The sequence below is a fragment of the Lacerta agilis genome, chromosome 8 (assembly GCF_009819535.1).
Source record: "Lacerta agilis isolate rLacAgi1 chromosome 8, rLacAgi1.pri, whole genome shotgun sequence".
NCBI lineage: Eukaryota > Metazoa > Chordata > Lepidosauria > Squamata > Lacertidae > Lacerta > Lacerta agilis.
In genome coordinates, this window is record NC_046319.1 from 5,475,143 (window position 1) to 5,501,997 (window position 26,855).

The following is a 26,855-nucleotide window of genomic DNA, read 5'->3' on the forward strand; positions in this document are numbered from 1 at the left end:
CGGGGTTTGCGGGGACAGTCAGCTGAATCGTCGCGACAGAAGCGGGTCTCGCTGCCTCCTCTTCCTGCCGCCGGGAGCGGAGATATGGCGCTGGCCTGCAGGTAGGGAGGGGGGTCGGGCGGGCGGCGGAGGGGAGGGGAGGGGAGGTTCCAGCCATCCTTGGGCCGTCCCTGCCCCCAAAGGAGCTCAAGGTGGCGGGCGGCTTCCTAGTTGAATCCTCACAACAACCCTGTGAGGTAGGTTCGGCCGAGACGTCGCCCAGCAAGCTCCATGGCCGAGTGGGTGATTTGAACCCTGGTCCCGCCCAGGCCCTGGTCCAAAGGAGGCGGGATGAAAGCAAAATGCCCGTCCAGTGGTGAAAATGCTGTGGGGTTTTTCTTTTATTTATTTTCTTGGGGGTTGCTCATTTCTTGGGAAGCAGCTGCTCTTCCCCCACCAAGGCCATTGTCTGCTCCTGTTTGCATTCTGCATCTGGTGCCAGATTCTGGAGGATCCTTGATTCGCTACTTAAAAACAGCACCTACGACAAAAATAAATAAATCAAAATTCTTTTGCTTACTACATTTATGCCCCTGCCTTCCCCGCAAGCAGCTCAAGGTGACATACACAGTTCTCCTCATCTCCATTTTATCCCCAAAACAACCCTTTTAGGCTGAGTGTGTGTGACTGGCCCTGCATCGCCCAGAGAGCTTCGTGGCCAAGTGGGGATTTGAACCCTAGTTTACGCAGATCCTAGCTTGACACTCTACCCTGGTCCTCTCTAGATGTCATTCAAAGCATCTGGGGCCACCAGATTGCAGGAGTGTGTTTTAAAACAATTTAAGGTGCTGAATATCTCATCATTGGGGAATTTGAGGGCTACTGTTGCTGCTGGTGCGTTTGTTTACTATTAAGTTGATGTTGTGGTCACCTTTGTACATAAAATTATCTAGGCGGCTTGCAAAATAAAAATAAATTATGATTTTAAAAGGGGGAAAGAGCAGCATAAAGGTCCACAAGGGTGAGAACATTTCTGTAAATGGGATCCATGTGGGGACTCTTCTGCTGCCTGGTGTTGCTTAAATTGTAGGCATCTCTCATTTGTTTCGACTCGTTTTTTGGAAGCGTGTTTTGCTCCAGTTTTTCTTTCTAAAGTTCCATGCAGTCTTCAGGCATTGACAAAACAATGTAGCTTTGGATGATAATGGTATCTTGACTTCTGTCACTGTTTTTAAAATTAGGTGTTTGGCTTATAATTGCAGAAAGAAGTTTAAAAGAACCCCAGTGTATATGGTTTTAGAAGTGAGACATTTTGGAGCAAGATTTTTCCGAACTGGGGAGAGTGCTCGAATCCTGCTTGCGTGTTTCCCACAGATATTTGGTTGACCATATGAGAACAGGATGCTGGACTAGATGGGCCCTTGTTGTTCTGTCTTATGCCCTTAATTTGTCCAGAATAGAAATAACTGAGTTGTTGTGCACTGGAGCAGCAGTGAAAACAGGGACTGCCTTTTTAAACTGCACAAGGGTGGGGCTAAAGGACCAGAATCACTGGCTTCACCAACCACAAATGACTCTTTGAACTTCTCCTTCCTAGTGTGAACAATAGCAGAGGTTCTGGCAAAGCTTTCCCCTTTGTTGGATCACACCCTCTATTTTGCTGTCTTGAGTCACAAAGAGGTGAGGTGCAGAAGCCTGCATGGTGTTGTGGTTTGGGTCAGACTAGGATCTGCTGCATGCAGATTCTGCATTCCTCTGCCCTGGGAGGTACTTCCAATGTGCTTTTGGGTGCTAAACTGCTGATGTGGTGCACTAAAGGGATTTTGAAAGTGGGCACACCTTTCTGACTCCAAAATGGGACTGAATGGATCAAGCCCTCCAGCTTTCTTAAAGCTTAACTCCAAAAGCAAAGCTCTGTTAACTCCTTAGTGTGACACGGATGACTAGGATAAGTTGATCCAGAGAGAGGGGGAGAGATGTGGTGGATAGAGTATTGGGATGGGGGTCCCCCTCCCAAATTCATCTATGGAAATTGTCAGTTGGTTTGGGGTCAGTCACCACCTTCTCTCATGTGACTGTTGAGAGAATAAAAGCACTGCCCTTGGAAGAAAGGCAAAAGCCCTACTATATTTTAATCTTTTTCTTATGTGGATCTGTGTGTGAAATCTGATCTCAAATTAATATTGCAGTGGGTTGGGGGTCACCTTCTCAAGAGACAATGGCCTTTAATACATTGTTCCTAAAGTGAATGTGGACAGTTGTGTTCCATAAATGTATGAGGAATTAGAATCCACTGCTTAGTAATACTGTACTAGTTTGTTTCGTTTAGTAATGTCATTTATGTAGAGCCTTTCAATATATGTTTCTGCAACTGTTAGCATCCCTGATATAAATTCTGATTTTCAGAAATGGAACCCATAAAAAGAGAATTAGCCACTTCAGTGCCTTTTAGGAAGCTGTCATCTTAGTAGTTTTTTTTTTAAGCAGGGAGAAATTCGAGCCTTTCTTTAAGCTAGCTGAGTGGAGGCTGGATACCTGACACCACTTGAGATGTTGCTGCAGAAGAAGGTTCACTCTGGGTCTGAAATGGCTGGAGTCTCATGGAACCTGTGTGTGGCAGGGAGTGGTGAAGAGAGGGGACAATGCTGCTTCTCACATTGGAGCAGAATTATTCTTGTGTCTGTAGAGGTATAGGACTATTGTGTAAATAACTAAAAAATGAAACTGTGTGTGACTGCTTTGAATAATCAAAGTGCTTTTGAGGTCATATTTGTTACCTCAGTGATCATTACGGCTGAAGTGGGATTTTAAACTGAGCTGAGGGCTTCTTTAAACTGAGCTGAGGGCAGTGAGAAAGGGAAATGCTACAGTTAATGCTGGCTTCCAGGCTCCATTGGGGCAAAAGTACTTGAGCAAACACCTTCCCTGTGCCTTCTAGATCTTGATTTATTTTTCTTGCTAATTTTTGATGCATTTTAATTATTGTTTTTATGACTTACGTTTAACTACAGTTGTTAGATTCCATGGATAGCTATCAAGAGGAAGAGTGAGTTAGAAGTAACAAAACAATATATTCTTGATGAGCGTGTTAGCCTAGCCCTGGTCAGAATACCTGGTGTATTTCCCCTGTTTATTCAAATGCAAGTCTCCTGTTTGCAGGGATTGGGGGGGGGGGGTGTCAGCTTGTGTTCTGTTAACACAGTGTTTCTCAAACTACAATTTCCATCACCCTGACCACTGATCCTGCTAGCTAGGAATGATGGGAGTTATCGTCCAACAACAGCTAGGAACCCAAGTTGGAGAATCACTGTTTGACACATCAGGAAGAACCTCCTATACAGAGAGAGAGAGAGAGCATTGTGGCTGTACTGGCAAGATGAACACATTGGGCCAGATGTTTTCACTCCTTGGATGTTTTTGCTCCTTGGAAGCCTCCCCCCCCTCCGAAAACAAAAGCTGCTGATTCAAGCTCTGTGGATATAGCTTACAATGTAACTTGCTAATGGCATATAAACCACAGGGCTTCGATCCCCAGCAGGAAGAAATTACAGGGCTTTATAAAGTCCAGGGTCAAAGCAGTTTGCAGTGTTAAAATAGCACAGCAGGTAGAGGGCTAGGACTTATTCACCCCTAAACCTCCTTGGTCATTTCCCCAGGCGACTGCTTCAGCCTTTCCACCAGGGCCATTCTGGCTTCTAGTGGCATATCTATGCCATGAGCAACTCTGGTTTTTAAACAGGATTGTCTGCCCTGCATTCTCCATGCATGCTTTAAAACTGTGCATTTCTACACCTTGGGAGTCCCCCATCTATGGCTGAAGAAGAGTTTGGATTTGATATCCCACTTTATCACTACCTGAAGGAGTCTCAAAGCGGCTAACATTCTCCTTTCCCTTCCTGCCCCACAACAAACACTCTGTGAGGTGAGTGGGGCTGAGAGCCTTCAGAGAAGTGTGACTAGCCCAAGGTCACCCAGCAGCTGCATGTGGAGGAGCGGAGATGCGAACCCGGTTCATCAGATTACGAGTCTATCACTCTTAACCACTACACCACACTGAAAGTAGTCCAGACCTTCTTCTAAGTCTATATGGTCTGAATTTTCTTTGGTTTCCTTTCGTTTGAAACCTCTGTGTGACTTAAATTGTGGGGCAATGCAGCTGGGAACTTCTCTGTTTGAGGGCTTAAGCTCAAATCCTGCTTATGGGTTTCCTACAGGCACCTGGTTGGCCACTGTGAGAACAGGTGGGTAGACTAGGTGGGCCATTGACCTGATCCAGCACACTGTTCTTATGGATTAACAACTAAACTAATACTCAAATGTAAACAAGCCCTTAGTAACATAGGCTCCTTTTCTCTGTTGTCTCAGTTCCTCTCCTGCATTAAAATCCACTGTTCCTCCTCTCTTCCCGTCCCCTCAAGAGCTTTTTTTCTCTCTCTCCCAGGCTGTAGGTGCTGATGCTTCCTACTGGTAAAGATGCCATCCCGAACTAACCTGGCAGCTTCGATCCCCAGCAGCAAAGTGAAATATTCCAAGCTTGCGAGCACAGATGAAGGCTACATTGACCTGCAGGTAAAATGGGGGGTGGGGGTGGGGAACCAGGACAAAACGAATACCTTGCATTTCAGAAGCGCCACCTCCTCTTGTGTTGTGATCCTCACTTGCGTTCAGATATTCCTTGCAAGGTGGCAGTATCTTCCTGCTATTACATGCAGCCATTTACTGGGACTGGAGCATTCTGTATAACCCAAAGGGGTTTTGTACTTTGGGAACTTGAGTGTTAACCCAGTCAACATCTTGGCGTTGCTATTGAAAGGTTAAAGCCCCTATGAACGCAAATAAGCAATTCCTGTATGCTTAAGCCTGGCCTCCTTGCTCATTTCCTTGCTTTGCTTTGCTTCTGTGGAGCTGAGAGCTCAGACATGCCTGCCTCTTCCTCCCATCCCCAAAGGTTGCATTTCCACAGCACCTTAGAGGATGTAAGCATTAGCAGGAGCCTCTTTTGCTGTACCTTCTCTACTACTCAAAACTGCAGCATAAAAGAGACAGCCCACCCAGCTCTCCTGATTCCTCTGCACAGGCTAGGAGGCTCAGGATTGTAGAGGGGTAGATGACTCCACCATTGCAAGCCAAGGCAAGATTTGTGGGCACTGGTGCAAATGCACAACTGTTCATGCTGTTCCTTAAGAGTCACTTGAGATGGGCAAAGGTGGGTTTCTTTCTTTCTTTCTTTCTTTCTTTCTTTCTTTCTTTCTTTCTTGGGGGTGGGGTGTTGGCTCCAGAGGAGGAAGCTTTTCCTGTAACTTCACTCTGCGTTTACTATAGATGGGCAACTTCTTCCCTCAAGCATCCTGGTTTGCCCAAGACCAGAGGAGGAGATTCAGGTCTAAACGGGGAGCTGATATTTGCAGGTGATGATTTCAGAAAAGGGATGAAAAGCAAGCCAGTCCCAAATAGAGATATTACCATCAGAGTGGAAATTTTGGGTTTTGGGGTGAGAGGGCGGCAAACACGCCCACAACGTTTCATTTCTGTTCCAGGGTTGGTTGGGGTTTTCGCTCTTCCTCTGCTTTATGTGTTTGTGAAGATGCATTAAATGTGGGCCACTTGGAGGCAGCATTGTCACACCGGCTGGTCGTAGCATTAAGTCAGATCTGGAATTACCTGCTATATTGGCTGAACGTACAAAGTAGCTTTGTACTGAAGGCAGGCCGCTGGGCTGTCCAGCCCAGGCTGGCAGCATTTATCCCAGGTTTCATGCAGAGGAGCTTCCAGTAACATTTGCTCCCTAGGAGGCTTTTCCTTGGAGGCCTGGCAAATGCCTGTGTCCTTAGGTTATGCTCTTTACCTGTTCTTCTACCATCACCACCCCATTGGCAGTGACACTTGAAGCCAGTACAGCAGAACCCTCCTGGGTGGGCAGCACCTGTGTTGGGAGCATTCCAAGATAATCGAATCTGAGTGTACTCCTTCTACCAGTGGAAGAAGTTGCTCCTTTTCCCATGCAAGGAGTTTTTGTTTGTTTGTTTTTGCTGGGCTGTTCCAGTGTTAAAAAGAGAGTTCATCTGGGCTGCTCCATTGTCTGGTTACATCACTGGCTCTGGAGTACTGTTTAACATTTATCTGAAGGAGTTGGGTTCCAACTTGTATCCTCAGGAAAGATTCCCTTCCTCTTCAGCCTCCCCATTGTTTACCTGCAGCTAATGCACGTAGCTAATGCATGCAGGGAAGCGGGTGGCGCTGTGGGTTAAACCACAGAGCCTAGGGATTGCTGATCAGAAGGTCGGCGGTTCGAATCCCTGCGATGGGGTGAGCTCCCGTTGCTCGGTCCCAGCTCCTACCCACCTAGCAGTTCGAAAGCACGTCAAAGTGCAAGTAGATAAATAGGTACCGCTCTGGCGGGAAGGTAAACAGCGTTTCCGTGCGCTGCTCTGGTTCGCCAGAAGTGGCTTAGTCACGCTGGCCACATGACCCGGAAGCTGTACGCCGGCTCCCTCGGCCAGTAAAGCGAGATGAGCGCCGCAACCCCAGAGTCGGACACAACTGGACCTAATGGTCAGGGGTCCCTTTACCTTTTAATGCACGTAGCATTTTGGGGGACGACGACTGTAATTGCCCCTTTCAGTGACCTTGTTGGGTCTGGCCCAGAGTCTGTCTAGCCCACTGTTCTGAAACTCTCAGTGGAGTTTGATGCTGATGGACTAACCTCGTCTTCATATCCTCGAGGATCATCCTGTTTGTGAACATGCAGGTTCATCTCATCTCCCGCTGATCAGCCTGACTTCTACACGTTTGTCTACTCCTCCTGCCAAAGCCATCCATGCTGTTGGCTCTAGTGGTTCCATGGAAGTGCCTTCAGAACTGTGATGCTTTCATAACTGGGTTGAACGTGGCCAGTGATGCTTCTGATGCTGACCTGTCTCTTCTTCCTCCTTTAGTTCAAGAGGAGCCCCCCCAAGATTCCCTACAAAGCCATTGCTCTGGCCACTGTGCTGTTCCTGATTGGCACCCTTCTCATTATCATTGGGGCTCTGCTCCTGGCAGGATACATCAGCAAAGGAGTAAGTCGCTCAGCTCTTCTGCCAGGGCTGACCTGGCCTTGGAACACTCATAAACTAACTGAGATACAAGACATCAAAATTGCATTCTTGTGGAGCTGCCCTGTACATAGGAATCATTTGTTTTGGGTGCAGGATTTGGAAGGGACTTCGCGGGCACAGTAACTGAGGGGTTGCCATTTTTGTCTGTTTTGACCAGTAGGGTCTCTATGTGTGCATTGAAGAAGTTGTAGTTAGTGACCTGTTACAGCTCTTGCAAATAGTGGCTTCCCCACCCGCCAAGAGGTCTCCAGTGTGGTGTAGTGGTTAAGAGCAGTAGACTCGTAATCTGGTGAACCGGGTTCACGTCCCCGCTCCTCCACATGCAGCTGCTGGGTGACCTTGGGCTAGTCATACTTCTTTGAAGTCTCTCAGCCCCACTCACCTCACATAGTGTTTGTTGTGGGGGGAGAAGGGAAAGGAGAATGTTGGCCACTTTGAGACTCCTTTGGGTAGTGATAAAGCAGGATATCAAATCCAAACTCTTCTTCTTCTTCTCCCATCCTGGGACCAGATAAAACTAGACTTAGGTATTTATTTCACAAAATTTGTGCATCGCTTGATTGTAAAAAGCAAAAAGACCTCAAAGCAGTTTACAGAAAAGATAAAATGGTAAAATTATCAATAGGAAAAATTAACAACAATAATTTAAAGTAACAGCACATTGCGTAAATTTCTAAACATCTGGCTAGGCTTGCCTAAACAGGAATATTCTTAGCAGGCACTGAACAGGGTACAGTGAAGGTGGTTGCCTGGTGTCAATAGGCAGGGAGTTTCAGAGTGTAGGTACTGTCACACTAAAAGATTGAATTCTTACAAATGCAAGAAAGGCATTATGTGGTTCTTGTAGCAATGCCAGTTCCACTGATCGAAGCAGCCCAGCGGGCAACATAAAGGGAGAAGGTGATCTTGTAGTTAAACAGGTGTCAATTTGTTAACTTGCTAAACTTTAGAAGTTTGTGTGTTTGTTCATTTGTGGTTGGCTGTGGTGGTCTTTGTTTTCATGTATGAGTGGGGTGGGTGGGTGTTTTGGATCAGGTTAGCCATATTGATTTGTATGCTGTCGGTAGATTTTTGTCATTGTCTTGTTGGGCTGTGTGTGTGATAAAGGGGAGCCATACCAAGGTGAAGGCGTCTTCTTCTATTTGTCCCCGTGTCAGTTTCAGCTTATTGGTTAATTTTCCGAGTAAGGGTGTTTCCCATACTATTTGGTACCATTAGTCTATGCTTATTCCCGACAGGTCTCTCCATATATTAAGTAAAATAGAAACATCGTCACACAACCCCACCCCTGGTCCACCTCTTTCCCCCTCTTCTTCCCAGTGTCTCAACAAATGAAACTGATCTGTAAAAATGATACCCGGAAAAAATACGAGAGAGAGACATTGCACATACTTTTGTAAATCAAGAAATCTTTAATACAAATACTTTAAGAAGAAGTGTGTGTTATGTTCCTTCAGGCTGTTCCATGGGCCTGACAACAGTTTGGATGTTCTGAACTAAGGTGAAGTAGAGGGGGATTCTGAGTGAGTTTTGCTTCCTTTTCTCACACTTTTGAAAGCCCAGAGCCGAGGACGGGCACATTCCACATGTGGAGACATTGCACCGTCCACATTTCCTCATGGAGGAAGGAATGCAGCACTCTGCTTCAGGCACTTGAGCACATGAGGCCGGGCATCAGGAGAGTCCTCTTTCCTGCAACTGGTCCAGCACTTTGTTCTCACAGTGGCAAACCAGATGCCTCAGTTGGAAGCCAGAAAGCAGTACACAAGTGCCATGGCATTGACCACACACTGAAGCTCCCCCACCCTCCTTTAGAATGTCATTGGCTGATCTTGGGGGTTCTCCCCCTTGCATTTCTCTCATGACATTGGGATCAAGAGCTGGGCTACTTAGTGGCATGGATTTCCAGACAATAAGTCATTTTTTCTTTGGGGATATTGGAGTGAGTGGCTTTTGTCTTCTATCCAGAGTCTTTAACTGATCTCTACATACTGGAATAGGACGCGGGTGGCGCTGTGGGTTAAACCACAGAGCCTAGGGCTTGCCGATCAGAAGGTCGGCGGTTTTAATCCCTGCGATGGGGTGAGCTCCCGTTGCTTGGTCCCTGCTCCTGCCCACCTAGCAGTTCGAAAGCACGTCAAAGTGCAAGTAGAGAAATAGGTACCACTCTGGCGGGAGGGTAAACGGCGTTTCCGTGCGCTGCTCTGGTTCGCCAGAAGCGGCTTTGTCATGCTGGCCACATGACCCGGAAGCTGTACGCTGGCTCCCTTGGCCAGTAACGCAAGATGAGCGCCGCAACCCCAGAGTCAGAGATGACTGTACCTAATGGTCAGGGGTCCCTTTACCTTTACCTTACATACTGGAATACCCTCATCCCAAAATTCAATTTGGTGGTGACCTTGGAGAAAGTTTGTGTTCCTTTCTAATATGTGTGTGTTGTTGGAAACATCCAGGATTACAGAACTGTAGAGTTGGAAATGACCCCAAGGGTCATCTAGTCCAACCCCTTGCAATGTTTTAAGTACTATACCTGTACCCACTTAAGTACATTGTGGTTGGGGTGATGTGGGAGGAAGCAAGAAAGGGAGTTGGTGTGAATGGTCCCAGTTTGGACTGGGTGGCCTGCCCCCTCTGGCTTTCACAGTCTTCATGCTGGTTTTCCTGCGCAATATTTTGTCAGATGATGGTTGCAACTTTGAATGTGTGAACGGGCCATTGCAGGCAGAACTTGCACATCTCCTCACCTCAGCCTGCACATCTAGCTGCATGATGCCTGGTATAGAGAAGGCTAGCTATTCCAGCCCAATATGTGAAAAAACCCTTATTCTCTCTTTTTTTCCCCCCAGGGAACCGATCGAGCGATCCCTGTCCTGATCATCGGAATCCTGGTGTTCCTTCCTGGCTTCTATCATTTGCGTATTGCGTATTTTGCTTCCAAAGGCTACAGGGGCTATTCCTATGACGACATTCCTGATTTTGATGACTAGAAGATGGCAGAACACTAGCTTGCAACTTTTGCAAAAAACAAAAACCACAAAAGGAAAATGGGGGTTTCTGCAGGATTTCCCTTTGATTTCGTGGAGAATGTTGCCACATCATGCAAAGCAAATCATGTGAGCATCTGTCAGGGGAAACATGTCTTCTTTGAGATGGGAAGTTATTTCTGGGCAGCAAATGCAGCTGTGCCTCTTAGCCCAGCACCATATGGAAACACGTGAGCTTAAGGGGGAGGAAGAAACTCAGGTGTTTTTGTTTGGGTTTTTTTTTTTTTAAGTCTGTTGGTATTTCTTCTGAGTTGACTTTTTATCTAGAGCTGAACATCTGCAAAGCGAGAACTGGAAACAGTGGCTAATGATTGTGTGACCAAAAATCTGTTCAGGCAGGCAGTCTAGCAATTTGAACTTTTGAGGAGCCGGTCGAAATTTAAGGAAAATAGAGGATGGCTTTTAACACCACCTTAGAACATGATATTTATCAAGAAGCCCATCACTGATAATTTGTTAAACACTTTTGTGAAAACTGTTATAGAATCCCGAGAGCACAAATCCGGAAGTGGTGTGTCGCTGTTGTGACTCAGGCTGCAAGGTAATTCCATTCACTCCTGGGAACTGGCTCAGGGATGGTTCAACATAAAACTAAGTGATAAATAAAAATAGGGAAAGACTGAAAACCCAGAAGATAAAATCTCAGGCTGGGGGGAAAAAGCATGTTCTCCATGGCAAACAACACACTGTTTCCTCTCAAACAATGAGTTCAAGAGCAAAAATAAACCGTATAAGAAAGCATTAAAAAATAACACATGCACACAATTTCGTAAGCCATGTCCGACAAAGTATCTCACTTTTGTGGCTGATCCAAAGTACACCAAAGTTGACACACCTCCCTCTGGCTGACCCAGATTAGATCAGTTCAAAACCCCTGCTAAAGTCTCTTTCCCAGGGAGCATGCCAAAAGGTTTCCTATTACATCTCTCCCCCCCCCAGCAGAATTCAAAAACTCTTGTCAAGTGGGACACAACTATTCAAAGATGCTGCAGTTGTGCATTCTGTCGACTGTCTAAATCAGCCTTCCTCAACCTGATGCCCTCTGGACGTTTTGGACTACAGTGTCCATCAGCCCCAGCCAGTCCATGCAAGGTTGATGAGAGCTGTAGGGCAAAATACCAGGAGGGCACCATCTCTAGAGGAGGCTGGTCTAAATGCTATGCAGTGTTCCTGAACTGTATACATAGAAAAATTCCAGTCTGCATAATAAGAGTTCCTTTTGTTTTGTCTAAACCTCTGCTTAAGTCTGCATTCCACGCTAGGTTTACACAGCTTTTAGAATGCAAAAGAGGATGTATGCAATGAGATTTTAATTTGTGCTTGCAGAATATGTAATTAATATAAATAAAGAACATACAATATTCTACCTTGATTTAATGTCATCTTCTAAGCAATATGAAGGGTTCTCGATAACATTGCAAGGGGAAATGGAGGAATCGGGGCCACAAAGGAAGGGACAGGCTGTTCTGAAAAAATCCCTTACCCTGACCACTTGGCCTACTTTCCAGAGCCTTTATTAGAAACTAGCAAACTTCGCTTCAGGGCTTGACTTTTGAGGGGTTTGAGACACTGGATTCCCTGCGGACAGCCAACACCTGTGAGTCTAGAACCACAAAACCCTTTTTGGAGATGATGCCACAGAGAAAAAGTCTAGCTCTATAATAGAACCCCTGCTTTGCATCCAGAAAGTGCAGCCCCTGACATTTATAGGTACATCTGGGAAAGATTTTGTAGATGATAACAGCTTCCTGTGTTCACAGCATTCCTCGTGTGTTGCACAATGTGCAATCCCATCCCCAAGGAGCTGACAATCTAAACATTGGCGTAGGAAACTACAGCAGAAAGTAAGATGCAAGCAGGGGGGGTGGGGAAGAATATTGTTACATGCCACACCAATTTCTGAGCAGTGTGACAATCCAGGGGTACTACGCACACATACCAATGTGTCTCTTTGGAAATGAGGCACAGAGGAGACGGTGGTGTCTTTATGATGTATGGTTTATTTACATATACATACAACCTCTTTAAATTAAATTAAAGAACCTCTTAATGAGGGTGAAAGAGGAGAGCACAAAATATAGTCTGAAGCTCAACATCAAAAATGGCCACTGGTCCCATCACCTCCTGGCAAATAGAAGGAGAAGAAATTGAAGCAGTGAGAGATTTTACTTTCTTGGGCTCCATGATAACTGCAGATGGTGACAGCAGTCATGAAATTAAAAGACGCCTGCTTGGGAGAAAAGCAATGACAAACCTAGACACTATCTTAAAAAGCAGAGACATCACCTTGCCAACAAAGGTCCATATAGTTAAAGCTATGGTTTTCCCAGTAGTAATGTACGGAAGTGAGAGCTGGACCATAAAGAAGGCTGATCACAGAATAATTGATGCTTTTGAATTATGGTGCTGGAGGAGACTTGAGAGTCCCATGGACTACAAGAAGATCAAACCTATCCATTCTGAAGTAAATCAGTCCTGAGTGCTCACTGGAAGGACAGATCCTGAAATTGAGGCTCCAGTACTTTGGCCACCTCATGAGAAGAGAAGACTCCCTGGAAAAGACCCTGATCAGAGCCATCTCATCCATAGAGGCCGGTGGCGCGGCGCGCCAGGGCGCAGGGCACCCCAGGGCCGCCCCCGTGAGCCCGCCGGCATACCGGGCTCCCCCTCCCCAACCCGCCCCCATGGGCAGGCAGGCACTCGCGCGCCAGCGGGCGGGCGGGCTGTAAGCCGCCCGCCCTCACCTCCCGGAGCCCCAGCTGGAGCGCTGAAGCAGCGCGGGGCTTTGCGCGACCTTCCAGCACTCCAGCTGGGGCTCTGGGAGGCGAGGGCGACCGGCTTGCAGCCCGCCCCCCGCCGGCTTGCAGCCCGCCCTCCCGCCGGTGCGTGAGCGCCCGTCCGCCCACCCCTCATCCTCCGCCCGCCGGAGCGCGGGCGCCCGCTCCAACGCCACGCCTCTCATCCCCCGCTCGCCCACCCCCCCTCCCGAGGGGCGGCCAGCGCGGGAGGGAGGCGGGCGGAGAGGCGGCAGGCTGGGGGCGCCGAGGGATCGCTGCACCAGGGCGGCCGATCCCTCTAAGACGGGCCTGACCCTGATGTTGGGAAAGATGGAGGACACTAGGAGAATGGGATGAGAATGAGATGGTTGGACAGTGTTCTCGAAGCTACTAACATGAGTTTGACCAAAGTGCAGAAGGCGGTGGAAGACAGTGCCTGGCGTGCTCTGGTCCATGGGGTCACGAAGAGTTGAACATGACTAAACAACAACCTGAGCCTGAATGGAGGAGAATCCCAGCATTACAACCCAAGGTGCAGCAGGCTTGGGTCTGCAAGTGGAGAAATCAGCCATGCTGTATGTGTCCTTGTCCCAGCCAGCCCATATGGGGCTGAGACACCCCCCCTTCCCTGCATTGCCAAACCGCTTGCAAAGCTGACACTTTCCCCTTGTTTCCTTATGTCATCCACCCTGAAATCCTAAACTGCTTTGCTGTCTGCCCACCATCTGACAGCTGTGGGGAGTTCCCCCCTGTGTCTGCAGCAGAAAGTCTTCTGCCTTATTGATTGCTTTCTTGATGGGTTAATGACTGCCTTTGTTTCATAATAGCGCATCCCCAGGCAATTCTCTAGTCAGGAAAAAAAGTCCAGCTTGTATTTTTACCCTTCTAAATCCATTGGTTAAACTCCAACATTTACTAAAGCCAGGAATTATGGGATTTGCTTAAATTCTAACCCTGTTACTGAATCCAGAGATATTGGGGGAGTCTTACTCCCCTCCCCCATAACAATATTAATTTCAGTCCGAGTAGGAGACAGGGCGAGCTGCTCGTTCTCTTTTCCCCTAAGCATTGTCCAGGCACCTTCAAGAATACCTTCAAAACCATGACAGACTTCATTTTTAGTAAGGAAAAGAATGGAATGAAAGGTGGTCTTTCCAGGATACTACAGTCTCAGGTTTCAACTCTACTGTTCGGCTTCCTTCTGTTTTTTAAAGTCCATCTAATAATGTTGATTCCACAAAACTGTTGTCGGTTAATAAATTACAGGGAATGTTTAATGGGGTGGGATGACCTGGAATCAGGAGTGAATAGTGTGAGGCCAAGTTCGCTGATGACACTAACAACAAAATGAGATTGTGAAGAGCTCCAAGAGGATCTCTCCAAGCTGAAATTTTACTGTTTCTCTTTTGGTGCAGCTGGAAGGGATGCTTCCTAACTCCCAAGTAGCCTCTATTGGGGCTACCTTTGAATGATATCTGTGAAGGTACACTTGCGGAAAATGTTGTGTCAGAATTCTTCACCAGCGTGAAGTTTCTGGAATGATGCCATGAGCAATGAGGAAAACCCTAACTCTCTGTGGATGACCGATTTTGACTTAACATTTATCACATATATGCCTAAAGGAATTGTTCAGGAGCATTCCTGTACAGGCAAATGTTTCATCAGAGTGTTGTTCATTTGCTTTTATGAGCCCTGCAGGGTGGGAAACTATGCATGCATAGTTGAAAGGGTTGGCCTCCAGGGCATGCTGGAACAAGCACATCTGAGCACTACCAAACACAGTCAATGCCATGCCCTTCCCAGGCAGTAAAATGGCACATGCAATTCCGTGCAAACAAATGTAAAGTGATAATGCACATTGGGGCAAAAAAATCCAACTTTGTGGTGACTGACAAGGACAGAATTATTGTGGTTGTGTTGGATGTTTGCTCCGTTGACTCGCCAACCCTCTCCTTTTAATGGGCCTTGTTTCCCTATGGGAAAAGCGAATTCTCCATTCGGGATTGTTAGGAGAAAGATGGAAAAAATAAAACTGCCTATCTCAAGGTGCTTTTATGCAAAACATGCTGGGGAAATTACTGTGATTGATTCTGGCTGCTACACCTCTAAAACAATATTTTACAAGCTTCAGAAAAGGGCAACCCAAATGATCAAGGGGCTGGAGTGAATCCCCCATGGGGGAAAAATACAACGTTCAGGGCTGTTTAGTTGAGAGAAAGGGCAAGTAACAGGAGACCTGACAGAAGTGTATAAAATTGTGCATAATGTGGGTATTCTCCCTCTTGCCTAACACTGGAACTCATGGACATCCAATGAAGCTGAATACCAGAAGATTCAGGACATACTGGGCTGGACCTTTACATTAGGAAATAACCAATAAAATGTTTACAGTTATCATTATTCAGCCTGTTGCACTTTGTGTATTGTGATAACTGTATTTGAGTAGCAAGGTATTGAATTTGTTTTGATGTTTTTGGATTATTCAGGACAGACAAAAGCACTTACCGTATTCATACAGCGCACAGTTAAACTTTGGAATATGCTCCCACAAGAGATTGTGATGGCCACCAACTTGGATGATTTAAAGGGGGTTGAAGACAAATTCATGGAGGGCAAGGCTATCATTAGCTTCTAGCCACAATGACTGTGCTTTGCTTCCACTGCTGGAGGTGATATGCCTCTGAATACCAGCTGCTGGAAAACACAGGGACAGCGTTGTTGCGTTCACGTCCTCCTTGTGAGCTTTCCACAGGCGCTGCTTGGTGTCATCCAGATCCAGCCTCCAAGGAACATATTGCAGTGGCAACAACGGCTGTGGTGCGCTCCTTGGACGCCACCCCACCAAGCTGCCTCTAGAGTGGCAGGAAAAGTGCTGGTCTCCTCCCACCCGTAGGGGGTGTTATAAGAAAATTAGGTCCGACCCCAGAGGGGAGCCTGCAACCCGGAGAGAGAGCCCTTGCAGAGCTCCCTCTCTATTTAATGAACAGAAAACCGAGACGATACTGAATCTCCCAAAGCAAGGCCTTGTTTATTAGAAACTGCTGCAGCAGGGTGTTTTGCAAGCAAAGGATCTTAAACAATGGCGCGCAAGCTCCTATATACTTTTGAAATTGGCCCCCTGCAGCTCAAGACCACCCCTCCATACATCATTCATACATCAGAATTACATCACAAATTGGGAGGGTCTGGTAGCAGTGATCTGAGCATCCTGGACCCTGCCCCCATGTCTTCTCTTGCCCTCCACCAAAACCCATCAAGTAAAACAAAAGAGATATTTACATTTCCCTGTTTTCCAGCCAAGGCTATCACACCCTTTTGTCTCCATCTGACCCTGCCATCTTTGGAATGGCCACCCAGTCTGGTACTCAGGCAACAGGATGCCAGGGATTATCACTTTTAATTCCTGAGATAATGGGAAGGAGGAGACTCTTGAGAGTCCCATGGACTGCAAGAAGATCAAACCTATCCATTCTCAAAGAAATCAGCCCTGAGTGCTCACTAGAAGGACAGATCCTGAAGTTGAGGCTCCAGTACTTTGGCCACCTCATGAGAAGAGAAGACTCCCTGGAAAAGACCCTGATGTTGGGAAAGATGGAGGGCACAAGGAGAAGGGGATGACAGAGGATGAGATGGTTGGACAGTGTTCTCGAAGCTACTAACATGAGTTTGGCGAAACTGCGAGAGGCAGTGAAGGATAGGCGTGCCTGGCGTGCTCTGGTCCATGGGGTCACGAAGAAGAGTCGGACACGACTGAACAACAACAACAACAATGGGAAGGATTCCCCCACCTCCTCCCTCCCTGCAGAGAAACAGTTTGTCAGTTTGGGAGTGAAAGATGGTGTGAGGCCTGTTTTTCCTGTGTTTGCTTGGTGAATTAATAATATATATTATATAAATAATTTTTTTAAAAAATCTTACAACAGGAGGAAATGGCAGAGGCGGCCCTGGCATGATTCAGAACAGCCCCTTTCTCCCCTGCCTTTGATTCTCACTTCAACCATTGGATAAGGTTGGTTTGATCCCCACCCCCACCCCTTGTTCCCAATGTAGATCTTCACTCATCCCTTGTTCCCGAATGGGATGTTTGTGTGCCATTTTGTGGTTCACCTCAGGTGACAAAATGTCTCGGGCCCACCCTGCTGACCTACCTCATCTGTACCTTTACAGACATTTCCTTATTGAATTAAGCACATTCAGTGTTTCTGCTCCCTCTTCTGCTGCTACTCCAGTCTATGACTTGGACAAGCAGACGTGACGTCCATCCCCACCTTGCTGCATCATGCAGTCCTATTTTTCCTCTTGCAAATGCCATGTGCTTTCTCGGTTATCTGACCTCAGGGCCTGTTCTCAGATGCTCCCGCCAAAGGAATGTACAATTCATTGAGCAAAAACTGCTTCTAGGCGTGGAAAGCTGATGAGGAAAGCAGTAGGCTGATTCATGCGGATGAGTCAGTGTCTGGTCAGCATCTTGTGTCAGGGTGCATAGCTTTCCCTTCAGCAGCAGAATGGCTTGGAGGGGAAAGTACATCTTGAAGGTGAAGCACTGAAGATGGGAGGCATGGTGGGATAGTCATAGGCTGATTCTGTTTAGTGATAATTCATCTTGATTAATACACATTCAGGTTTGCTCTTGTTTGCCATAGCAAGAGATGCGCACTGCCTGCACCTCCACAGAGCTACAGGTTCACATCTATTTCAGCAAAAGCATCTGGCTGCAGAGACTTTGCTTTTGTGCTTGTAGCGGCTGATTAGTCATATGACCTTACATTTGCCATCGAGCAACTCAGAGACTTGCTGCTATTTTTGTAGACAGCCCGGATTTTTGTTTTGCAGAAATGTGGACACGAGAACCTGGAGGATAGGAAGAGATGACTTTTTGGAACTCCATTCCTGTCTCTTCTTGTTTGATTTCAAGCCACAGAGTCAGCTTCCTCCCTCTCCCTTTCTTGAGATGATTCTGAGAGCATCAAATGAAATAACATCTTCTAGGACTGTCTGCGGAAAAACACTTGCTAGACTAACAACACTGGAGAGAGACAGAGATGGATGTAGACGCTTGCTCCTTGTGTGCATGTGTGCGCTGCACATGTTCTCATATTTCTTGGTACTGATTTATTGCAAGAAAAGAAGAAGAAGAAGAAGAAGAAGAAGAAGAAGAAGAAGAAGAAGAGGAGGAGGAGGAGTTTGGATTTGATATCCCGCTTTATCACTACCCGAAGGAGTCTCAAAGCGGCTCACATTCTCCTTTCCCTTCCTCCCCCACAACAAACACTCTGTGAGGTGAGTGGGGCAGAGAGACTTCAAAGAAGTGTGACTAGCCCAAGGTCACCCAGCAGCTGCACGTGGAGGAGCGGGGACACAAACCCGGTTCACCAGATTACGAGTCCACCGCTCTTAACCACTACACCACACTGGCTCTCATGCAAGTTGAAATTTCTACATGCTACCAAGGGAAAGCTTAAAACTGCCTGCACACAAAATGGTAACATCCAGGCTATTAGAAAATTCAGGTAGAATTAACTGCTTGCTTGTCCTGCTCTTTGAGACACCAAAGGCAAAAGGAGTGGTGAATTTCCAGAAGTTTTTGTTTTTGGTGGGGGGGCAGAAGGTTCAGACCTGCATGAATGTCAGCCTTGTTTGCAATAAGGCATACAGGTGTGCAAGTGTAAGTAAATCAGGATCTTCTCTTTTTATGAAGACAGTCACAGGTTTGCAAAGAACAACATGTGCATGTAATCATGACAATGCTGGATCAGATCCAAAGGTCAGTCTAGCCCAGCCTTCCCCAACTGAGAATTATAGAATTGTAGAGTTGGAAGTGACCCCAAGGGTCATCTAGTCCAACTCCCTGCAATGCAGGAATCTCAGCTGAAGCATCCATGACAGATGGCCATCCAACCTCTGCTGGAAAAGCCTCCAAGGAAGGAAGAGTCCACAACCTCCCGAGGGCGTCCGTTCTACTGTTGAACAGCTCTTACTTGTTAGAAAGTTATTTCTAATGTTTAGTTGGAATCTCCTTTTTTGTAAGCCAGCACAACCATTGGGCTGGTGGGAGTAGCAGTTCAAAACATCTGGAGTGCACCAGGTTGGGGAAGGCTGCTCTATCTAGCCCAACACGTTCTTCCCATCAGCGGACGGTCAAAAGCAGAATGTGAAGGAAGGAGATGCCCCTTGACTTTTCCTTGACCATCTGGTGGTCTGCGGCAGTGGGGCTACGACTCAGCACTGAAAGGGCCAGGTCTGCTCTGCACTTGCAGGATGGCTAAGAGTTTGCCTGATGGTGCATCCTTTGAACAGCCCCATTCAACCCAATTCAGTTTATTACACCAAAAGCCAGCAATATAATACAGTATAATTCCAAACCAGTGATCAGTAATATCGCTACAAGGCGTCAAAATCCTAAGGATTGGAATAAAACTAAAAGCAATATCGCAAAAGAAATGTATAGTATATTTTCCAATAGAAGCGATTTTCGTTTTTTGATGGCTAAGGTACAAAACTTGGCCACAGCATAGGATACTGAGCTCAAAGCGTCTTTGGGATTTAGGCCAATTTGTTTGATCTTGTTAACAATTTGCGTAAGCCAAGGTGGATAAGGGACTGCAGCCAGAAAGTGAGATAACATTCCCTTTGGGTTATAATTTATTTTCAACCATAGGAATATTGCCTGTTCCCAGACTTTTAATTCAACTCTGGGAAACCCTGCCTCTTCTCTTAATATTATGTTGGGAGTACTCTTAGGGGTACCAAATAGGGATCTAAGAAATTTTGATTGAACTAAACAGCCCCATTGTGGCTGTGGATCTCAAGCCAGCCTGGCTCTCCCACAGCCATAAAGAGGTAGTGGGCCCATTGGGCACTGCCTGCGGAGTCAGACAACTTGGCCTTGCTTTGCTGCAGCAATGCCTCCCATTTTCTTTCCTATGGTACCAACAGTTCTGCTGGGAACGAGATTCTAGACCCTCCAAACCTACTGCCTTGCCTCTGGGGTGCCAAACAAAGCTGTGTGTGCAAAAACCCTTGCAAGATGGTGCGAAGGCTGGGAACTGAGTGCAACCGACAACTGTTCTTGAATGAAACCCAGTGCTGCAGTGAATGAGGCCTGATCCAGATCTGTAGGGAAGACAGGATGAGGGGAAAGGGGAAGGGAGCACTCGGCTTTGTTAATGCTCTTTCATGGTGACCCAAAGATCTTCAAGCTAGACAAAAGGCTGCACAGTGCCACAGAACTGTTTCATTAAATTGTAGAGTTGGGAGGGACCCTGAGGGTCATCTAAACCAGTGGTGTCCAAATTTTTTCAAAGTGGGCCAGATTTGCTTGAAGTGAAGGGCTGTAAGGCCGACCAAAGGGCCAACTAAGTTGTTGACTTTTTTATAGGATTGAAGTTGTTGAGGTTTTTTAGGATTTTACCCCAGGAAATAAACTTCCACAGGGGCTGGATTAAACCGACCGCCGGGCCGGATTAGACCCCCAAAATGGACTTTGGATATGCCTGATCTAAACCAACCCCCTACAATACCAGTAACAGCTGAAGAATCCCTGACAGTGATCCCTAATTGTGATGATTATAGTTACAGGTGGGTAGCCGTGCTGGTCTGCCATAGTCGAAACAAAATAGAAAATTCTTTCCAGTAGCACCTTAGAGACCAACTGAGTTTGTTCTTGGTATGAGCTTTCGTGTGCATGCACACTTCTTCAGATACCCATACCGTATCTGAAGAAGTGTGCATGCACACGAAAGCTCATACCAAGAACAAACTCAGTTGGTCTCTAAGGTGCTACTGGAAAGAATTTTCTATTTTGTGATGATTATGGCGTGAAGCTGATGAAAACCCCAAAGTTGAAATTGTTAATTTGGGGTTCTCATCAGCTGTACGCCATAATCATCACAATTATAACAAATAAAGGGTTGACATATCTCGCTTTGCATGTCATGAGTCTATCTCATATATCAGTTTCACCTTTTAATTTGAATTACTGAAAGAAAGAAACCTTTCCATGATATTCTAATTTTTCGAGTTTCACCTGTAGGTTGTGACAGTCCTGCTCTATCACATTGCTTCCTGGGCTTGGCAGGGCTTATCACATCACATTTTGTGGCTTTCAACCAAACCTGACTGACAAATGGAGGCTCAAGAGGCAGCTTTGTCCCTTCAAGCTTTGAATTTAGCCAGTGCTCAGAATAGCTTTATTCATGGCTTATGACCTAAAGAAACATGACACACAAGGGAAAAGAGACAGGGAGGGAAGACGAAAATCAAAATCCAAACTCATTCACTGATTTCTGAACTGTTGTTCCTATAATGGCTAGGGGGCACAGTCCAGGGTCGTGATATGTCTGATGGAGGTGGACCTCTAGCAATGAATTCTGCAGCTTCCTCTATCTCTTCCACTGAGGCCGCCTAATGGAATGGCTGTCCCCAGGCGACAGGTGAGGGGAGAGGAGGTCTGAAGGAGGCAGAGCATAGCCATCATGCCTAGTAGCCATCAGTACCCTTAATCTCCTACATGACACCTGGGATAAACTCTATTTGAACTAAGTGGGATTAACTTCTCTGCCAACCGGCACAGGACTGTTCTGTTAAGGCATAAGTCCTGAAGCAGTAATGCCCTACGAAGCACCCAGCGGGAAGACTGGATTTATATAATGAAATGGACTTAAGTGACAAGATACATTTCTTCCAACATATTACAAATGAAATCAGGGCAATCCTCATAATAACCTATATTTGATATCAGGGGTTCCTGTCTGAATACCTCTCCCCTCCCCCTGTATTACACATTGCAGAAGGCTCTACTCTGCCTTCTGTAGCTGTTTACTTGGCAATACCTTCATCCCTGTTTTTTTAATTGTTCTTTTCCATTAAAAATATACTTGATAACATTTTGCAGACAAGTATGTTTCTGCAGTGATCATGGAGCCCAAGAAAGTGAAATCTCTCACTGCCTCCATTTCTTCCCCTTCTATTTGCCAGGAGGTGATGGGACCAGTGGCCATGATCTTAGTTTTTCTGAAGCTCAACATCAAAAAAACTAAGATCATGGCCACTGGTCCCATCACCTCCTGGCAAATAGAAGGGGAAGAAATGGAGGCAGTGAGAGATTTCACTTTCTTGGGTTCCATGATCACTGCAGATGGTGACAGTAGTCACGAAATTAAAAGACGCCTGCTTCTTGGGAGGAAAGCAATGACAAACCTAGACAGCATCTTAAAAAGCAGAGACATCACCTTGCCGACAAAGGTCCGTATAGTTAAAGCTATGGTTTTCCCAATAGTAATGTATGGAAGTGAGAGCTGGACCATAAAGAAGGCTGATCGCCGAAGAATTGATGCTTTTGAATTATGGTGCTGGAGGAGACTCTTGAGAGTCCCATGGACTGCAAAAAGATCAAACCTATCCATCCTTAAAGAAATCAGCCCTGAGTGCTCACTGGAAGGGCAGATCCTGAAGATATTATTTTTAAAGAATTTACTTAATAAAAACTATTTGGATTAAAATTACATGTAATTATATTCATTTGTGTAGGTATGTTTATTGTGTATTTGTATTATGTGTTTGTATGTATTTGTATATGTGTACGTGTATGTATATATAAGTTTGTAATTTGTTTATTAAAAAAAAAAAAAAGAAGTTGAGGTTCCAGTACTTTGGCCACCTCATGAGAAGAGAAGACTCCCTAGAAAAGACCCTGATGTTGGGAAAGATGGAGGGCACAAGGAGAAGGGGACGACAGAGGACGAGATGGTTGCAGAGCCGTCTCATCCATTGGGGCTGGTGGCGCGGCGCACCAGGGCGCAATGGCCTGGAGGGCGCCTCCGCCCTCCAGCCCCGCTGGCAGCGCCTGCCGGCAGCGCCCTCTGACTCCCGGCAAGGGAGCTGGCCGGCCACGCCACGCCCTCTGGCTGCCCAGCAGAGCACAGGAGCTCTGCGCGCCCTTCCAGCGCTTCCGGGACGGGAGGCGAGGGCAGCCGGCTCGCGCTCCCGCTCGCAGCCAGATGGCGCGGCGCAGCCGGCCAGCTCGCGCCCCGCGCGCAGCCTCGCGCCCCGCGCGCAGCCTCGCGCCCCGCGCGCAACCGGCCAGCTCGCGCCCCGCGCGCAGCCGGCCGCCCGCCCGATGCAGCGCGAGCTGCCCAGCCGCGCCGCGCCGTCCGGCTGCGCGCGGAGCGCGAATTGCCCGGCTGCGCGCGGGAGCGCGAGCCGGCCGCCCTCGCCTCCCATCCCGGAAGCGCTGGAAGGGCGCGCAGAGCCCCGCGCCGCTCCAGCGCCACGCCCCTCATCCCCCTCTCGCCCACCCCCCTCCCAAGGGGCGGCAAGCGTGGGAGGGAGGCGGCGGAGAGGCGGCATGGCGGGGGCGCCGGAGGGATAGCCGCGCCAGGGCGGCAGATCCCCTTGAGACGGCTCTGGATGGTTGGACAGTGTTCTCGAAGCGACTGGCATGAGTTTGGCCAAACTGCGGGAGGCAGTGGAGGATAGGGGTGCCTGGCGTGCTCTGGTCCATGGGGTCACAAAGAGTCGGACACGAGTGAACGACTGAACAACAACAACATGTTTCTCAATAAATACAAGAGCAGCCGCTTGGTGTAAATCTGGGGTCAGCAAACTTTTTCAGCAGAAGGCCGGTCCACTGTCCCTCAGGCCAAACTATATTTTTTTTGGGGGGGGGGGGGGAATGAACAAATTCCTATGCCCCACAAATAACCCAGAGATGCATTTTAAATAAAAGGGCACATTCTATTCATGTAAAAACACGCTGATTCCTGGACCCTCCGCGGACCGGATTGAGAAAGCAAGTGGGCTAGATCCGCCCCCCAGGCCTTAGTTTGCCTACCCATGGTGTAAATTGTCAACCTGTGAGTGACTTGGGTCTCTGCATGTGGACAGGGAGGACGTCATTATGTGCATCGGAGACAAGAGGCATCCCTTTTTCCGTCAGAGATCTGAGACTCCCCAAGAGGAAGCTAAATGCTGGAGGATGGCAAGACTGGATGGCCCTTGTGGTCTCTTCCAACTCTATGATTCTAAGTCTTGCAGTTTCCATTCACAACATTTTAAGTAGGTATCCACAAATGGCAAGCATCGGAGTAAAACAGACAGTGAGTGACCAGAGATCAGGAAATTGGGACTGCCCCCAGTCAATAGCTGTGGCATATGGAACATGCCCTTTGGCACCATGGGACCCCTCACAGTTCCAGCGAAGATGTCAGAAACCAGGACAACACTGAGCCCAGAATACTTTTTGGGCTCTGAGAGGAAATACATGTTCAGATGTCACAGGAACTGCCTCGTAGCACTTCTCGCTTTGCTGTCTCAGTCGATCAAATCTTTGAGCAGTCCAAGAGCTGTGTGCTCCTACCCATCCCATTGCTTGTTTTTTCACTCAATCACTTTTAATGCCTTTCTCCCAACATGACAGGCCCAGGAAAGCTAAACTTGCACAGTAACCACAATGCCAGTCCATAAAGCAAAGCAGAACGAAATCAGGATGTTAAAAGCCCCATGTTATGCTGCTCGTTTCGCTTTCTGAGCACGTAATGCAATGATGTTTTTGCAGTTCTCTGGGAGCTTGCAAGTGGCTGAGCTGGGTGGGCTTCACAAAGGAGGGAATTTCACAAATGTGCTGCCACCTCCGAGAAGGCTGGCTGTACGCTGAGATGCAGCCCCTTCTTTCTCCCAGTGGTACCTGAAGTGAGGGTTGCTATGTGCACCATGTGTGACCACCCCAAATGTTTTGTGGGCAAAAGCCAGCTTGGATACAGGAATGCATGTGAGCACCCCAATACCATTAAGAGCAGGAAGCATCCTGACTGCACAATAAAAAGGATACCTGAAGGGGCTCCCTTCCCTCATGGTCTTGACACCAAGCAAGTCCAAGGTTGTCTCTTTGGGAAACTTTTCTATGGGCACCTCCAGGTGGGTGTCTTATTGCTGGTATATGCAGGAGCAGCAGCAGCAGCAGCAGAAGAAGAAGAGTTTGGATTTGATATCCCACTTTATGACTACCCGAAGGAGTCTCAAAGTGGCTAACATTCTCCTTTCCCTTCCTCCCTCACAACAAACACTCTGTGAGGTGAGTGGGGCTGAGAGACTTCAGAGAAGTGTGACTAGCCCAAGGTCACCCAGCAGCTGCATGTGGAGGAGCGGAGACGCGAACCCGGTTCACCAGATTACGAGTCCACCGCTCTTAACCACTACACCACACTGGCTTTATGCTTCTTGACCAACTACTTGATACTTAAAACAAAATAAAATAAAAAAAATTCCTTCCAGTAGCACCTTAGAGACCAACTAAGTTTGTTCTTGGTATGAGCTTTCGTGTATCTGAAGTATCTGAAGAAGTGTGCATGCACACGAAAGCTCATACCAAGAACAAACCTAGTTGGTCTCTAAGGTGCTACTGGAAGGAATTTTTTATTTTATTTTGTTTTGACTATGGCAGACCAACACGGCTACCTACCTGCACTTGATACTTGACTGACTACTTGACCATCCTTCCACCCACTACATGAATCTCCTTCAATTCTCCCACGTTACTGACTCTACTGCAATGGCCTCCTTTGACTCTCCCCAGGCCACTGTTTCCGCCCCCACCCCCTGCTCCCTTTTCCCCACTAGTGAAAGTTGGTTGCACAACCCTCACCGTAGCCAAGTCCCGCCAAGGAATTCCAGGAAAAAAGGAGGAACACTCCCCCCACCTTAAGTTTTATTTTTCCAAAACATTAAGAAAACAAAAACAAAAAAATTAAAAATAAACAGGAACTCCTTATCCCAAAGGAGCCCTGACCTTTACTTGCTGCTCTAAGATTGATTTGATCAATGCAATGTCTGTGCTACAAAAATAAATATTAAAAGAATCAGCTTGAGGCATCTTTATAGATTTTGTGGGGTAGAAGATTTGTGGATTTCTAGTGCATAGCAGCTGATGCTGCAACAAATCAGCTGGTCTTTAATGGAGCCACAAAATTCAAGGTATCGGTTGTTCTTGTGGCAGACTAATCCTGAAAACCAAAAGCTCTTGAATTTGATTAATTACAATACGCATGTTGTTCCAGTGTGCTTTTCCTGTTTACTCGATTGCCTTTTCACATGGCTCACTTGGTCTGTGGGGTCAGGGCAGTGTCGTCATAAAGACAGTCAGCTCCTGGACTGATGGAGTTATAAGAAGTTTTATAACCCAAGCTAACTACGTCAGTGCGAAACTCCTATGCGCAGCAGAAAGTGGTGTGTGCAATAGGCTCTCTGTTTTTCTGCCAAAATGTTTCCAAAGAGATCCTTGTTTGGAGAAGAAAAGTAGTGTGGACAACAACCTGCTTGTCTCCCTAGCCACCCCTCTCTGCCTGCCGTCCGCGTGTTCCATGACTGCAAAGTGGGGATAACACACAAGGCTCTCTCCTGATTAATACTGATAAAGTCTAGCATTATATCTAACAGAGGAGGGTGACCAAGATGATAAAAACTAAACTTTATGAGGAACAGTTTAGGCCAGGGGTAGCCAACTTCCAAGAGACTGATCTACTCACAGAGTTAAAAACTTGCAGTGATCTACCCCCTTTTGGGGGGTGCAGGTCAAAGTTGTTGAGCTTTTTTTTAGGAAGGAATGCCCTGTTTTTGGGGGGGGTCACGTAAAAGTTGTTGAGCTTCTTTAGGGAAGAGAAAAGCGACATTGACCTTTTTTTTAAGGAAGGAAAGTCCTGTTTTTTGTGGTTCTGGGTGCAGGGCAAAGATGTTGAGATTTTTTGGGGGGAGCCAATGTTTTTTTGCTTCTTTGGAGGGAGCCACTGATCTGCCGGTGATCTACCTCAGATGTCCAGTGATCTGCCGGTAGATCACGATCTTCCTGTTGGACATGCCTGGTTTAGGGAGTTGGGTCTATTTAGCCTGGAGAAGAGAAGAGTGAGAATAGCCATCTTCGAAGGTACTTTTTACCATATGTGGTGGGAATGTAAGAAAGTAAAAGA

At 47.0% G+C, this 26,855-nt stretch overlaps 1 protein-coding gene across 2 annotated transcripts; it reads left to right on the forward strand.

Moving 5' to 3' along the window:
• TMEM230 (transmembrane protein 230) lies at positions 1-26,496 on the forward strand. Of its 2 annotated transcripts, none has more exons than XM_033159171.1 (5): positions 1-101; positions 4,421-4,548; positions 6,915-7,037; positions 9,923-10,078; positions 26,476-26,496. In XM_033159171.1, the coding sequence occupies exons 2-4, from the start codon at positions 4,453-4,455 to the stop codon at positions 10,061-10,063; spliced, it is 360 nt and encodes a 119-aa protein (XP_033015062.1). In that variant the 5' UTR covers positions 1-101; positions 4,421-4,452; the 3' UTR covers positions 10,064-10,078; positions 26,476-26,496. The 2 variants fall into 2 exon arrangements, with proteins under 2 accessions (XP_033015062.1, XP_033015063.1); XM_033159172.1 differs by lacking the exon at positions 1-101 and adding an exon at positions 1,166-1,186.
• Positions 26,497-26,855: the final 359 nt, after the last annotated feature.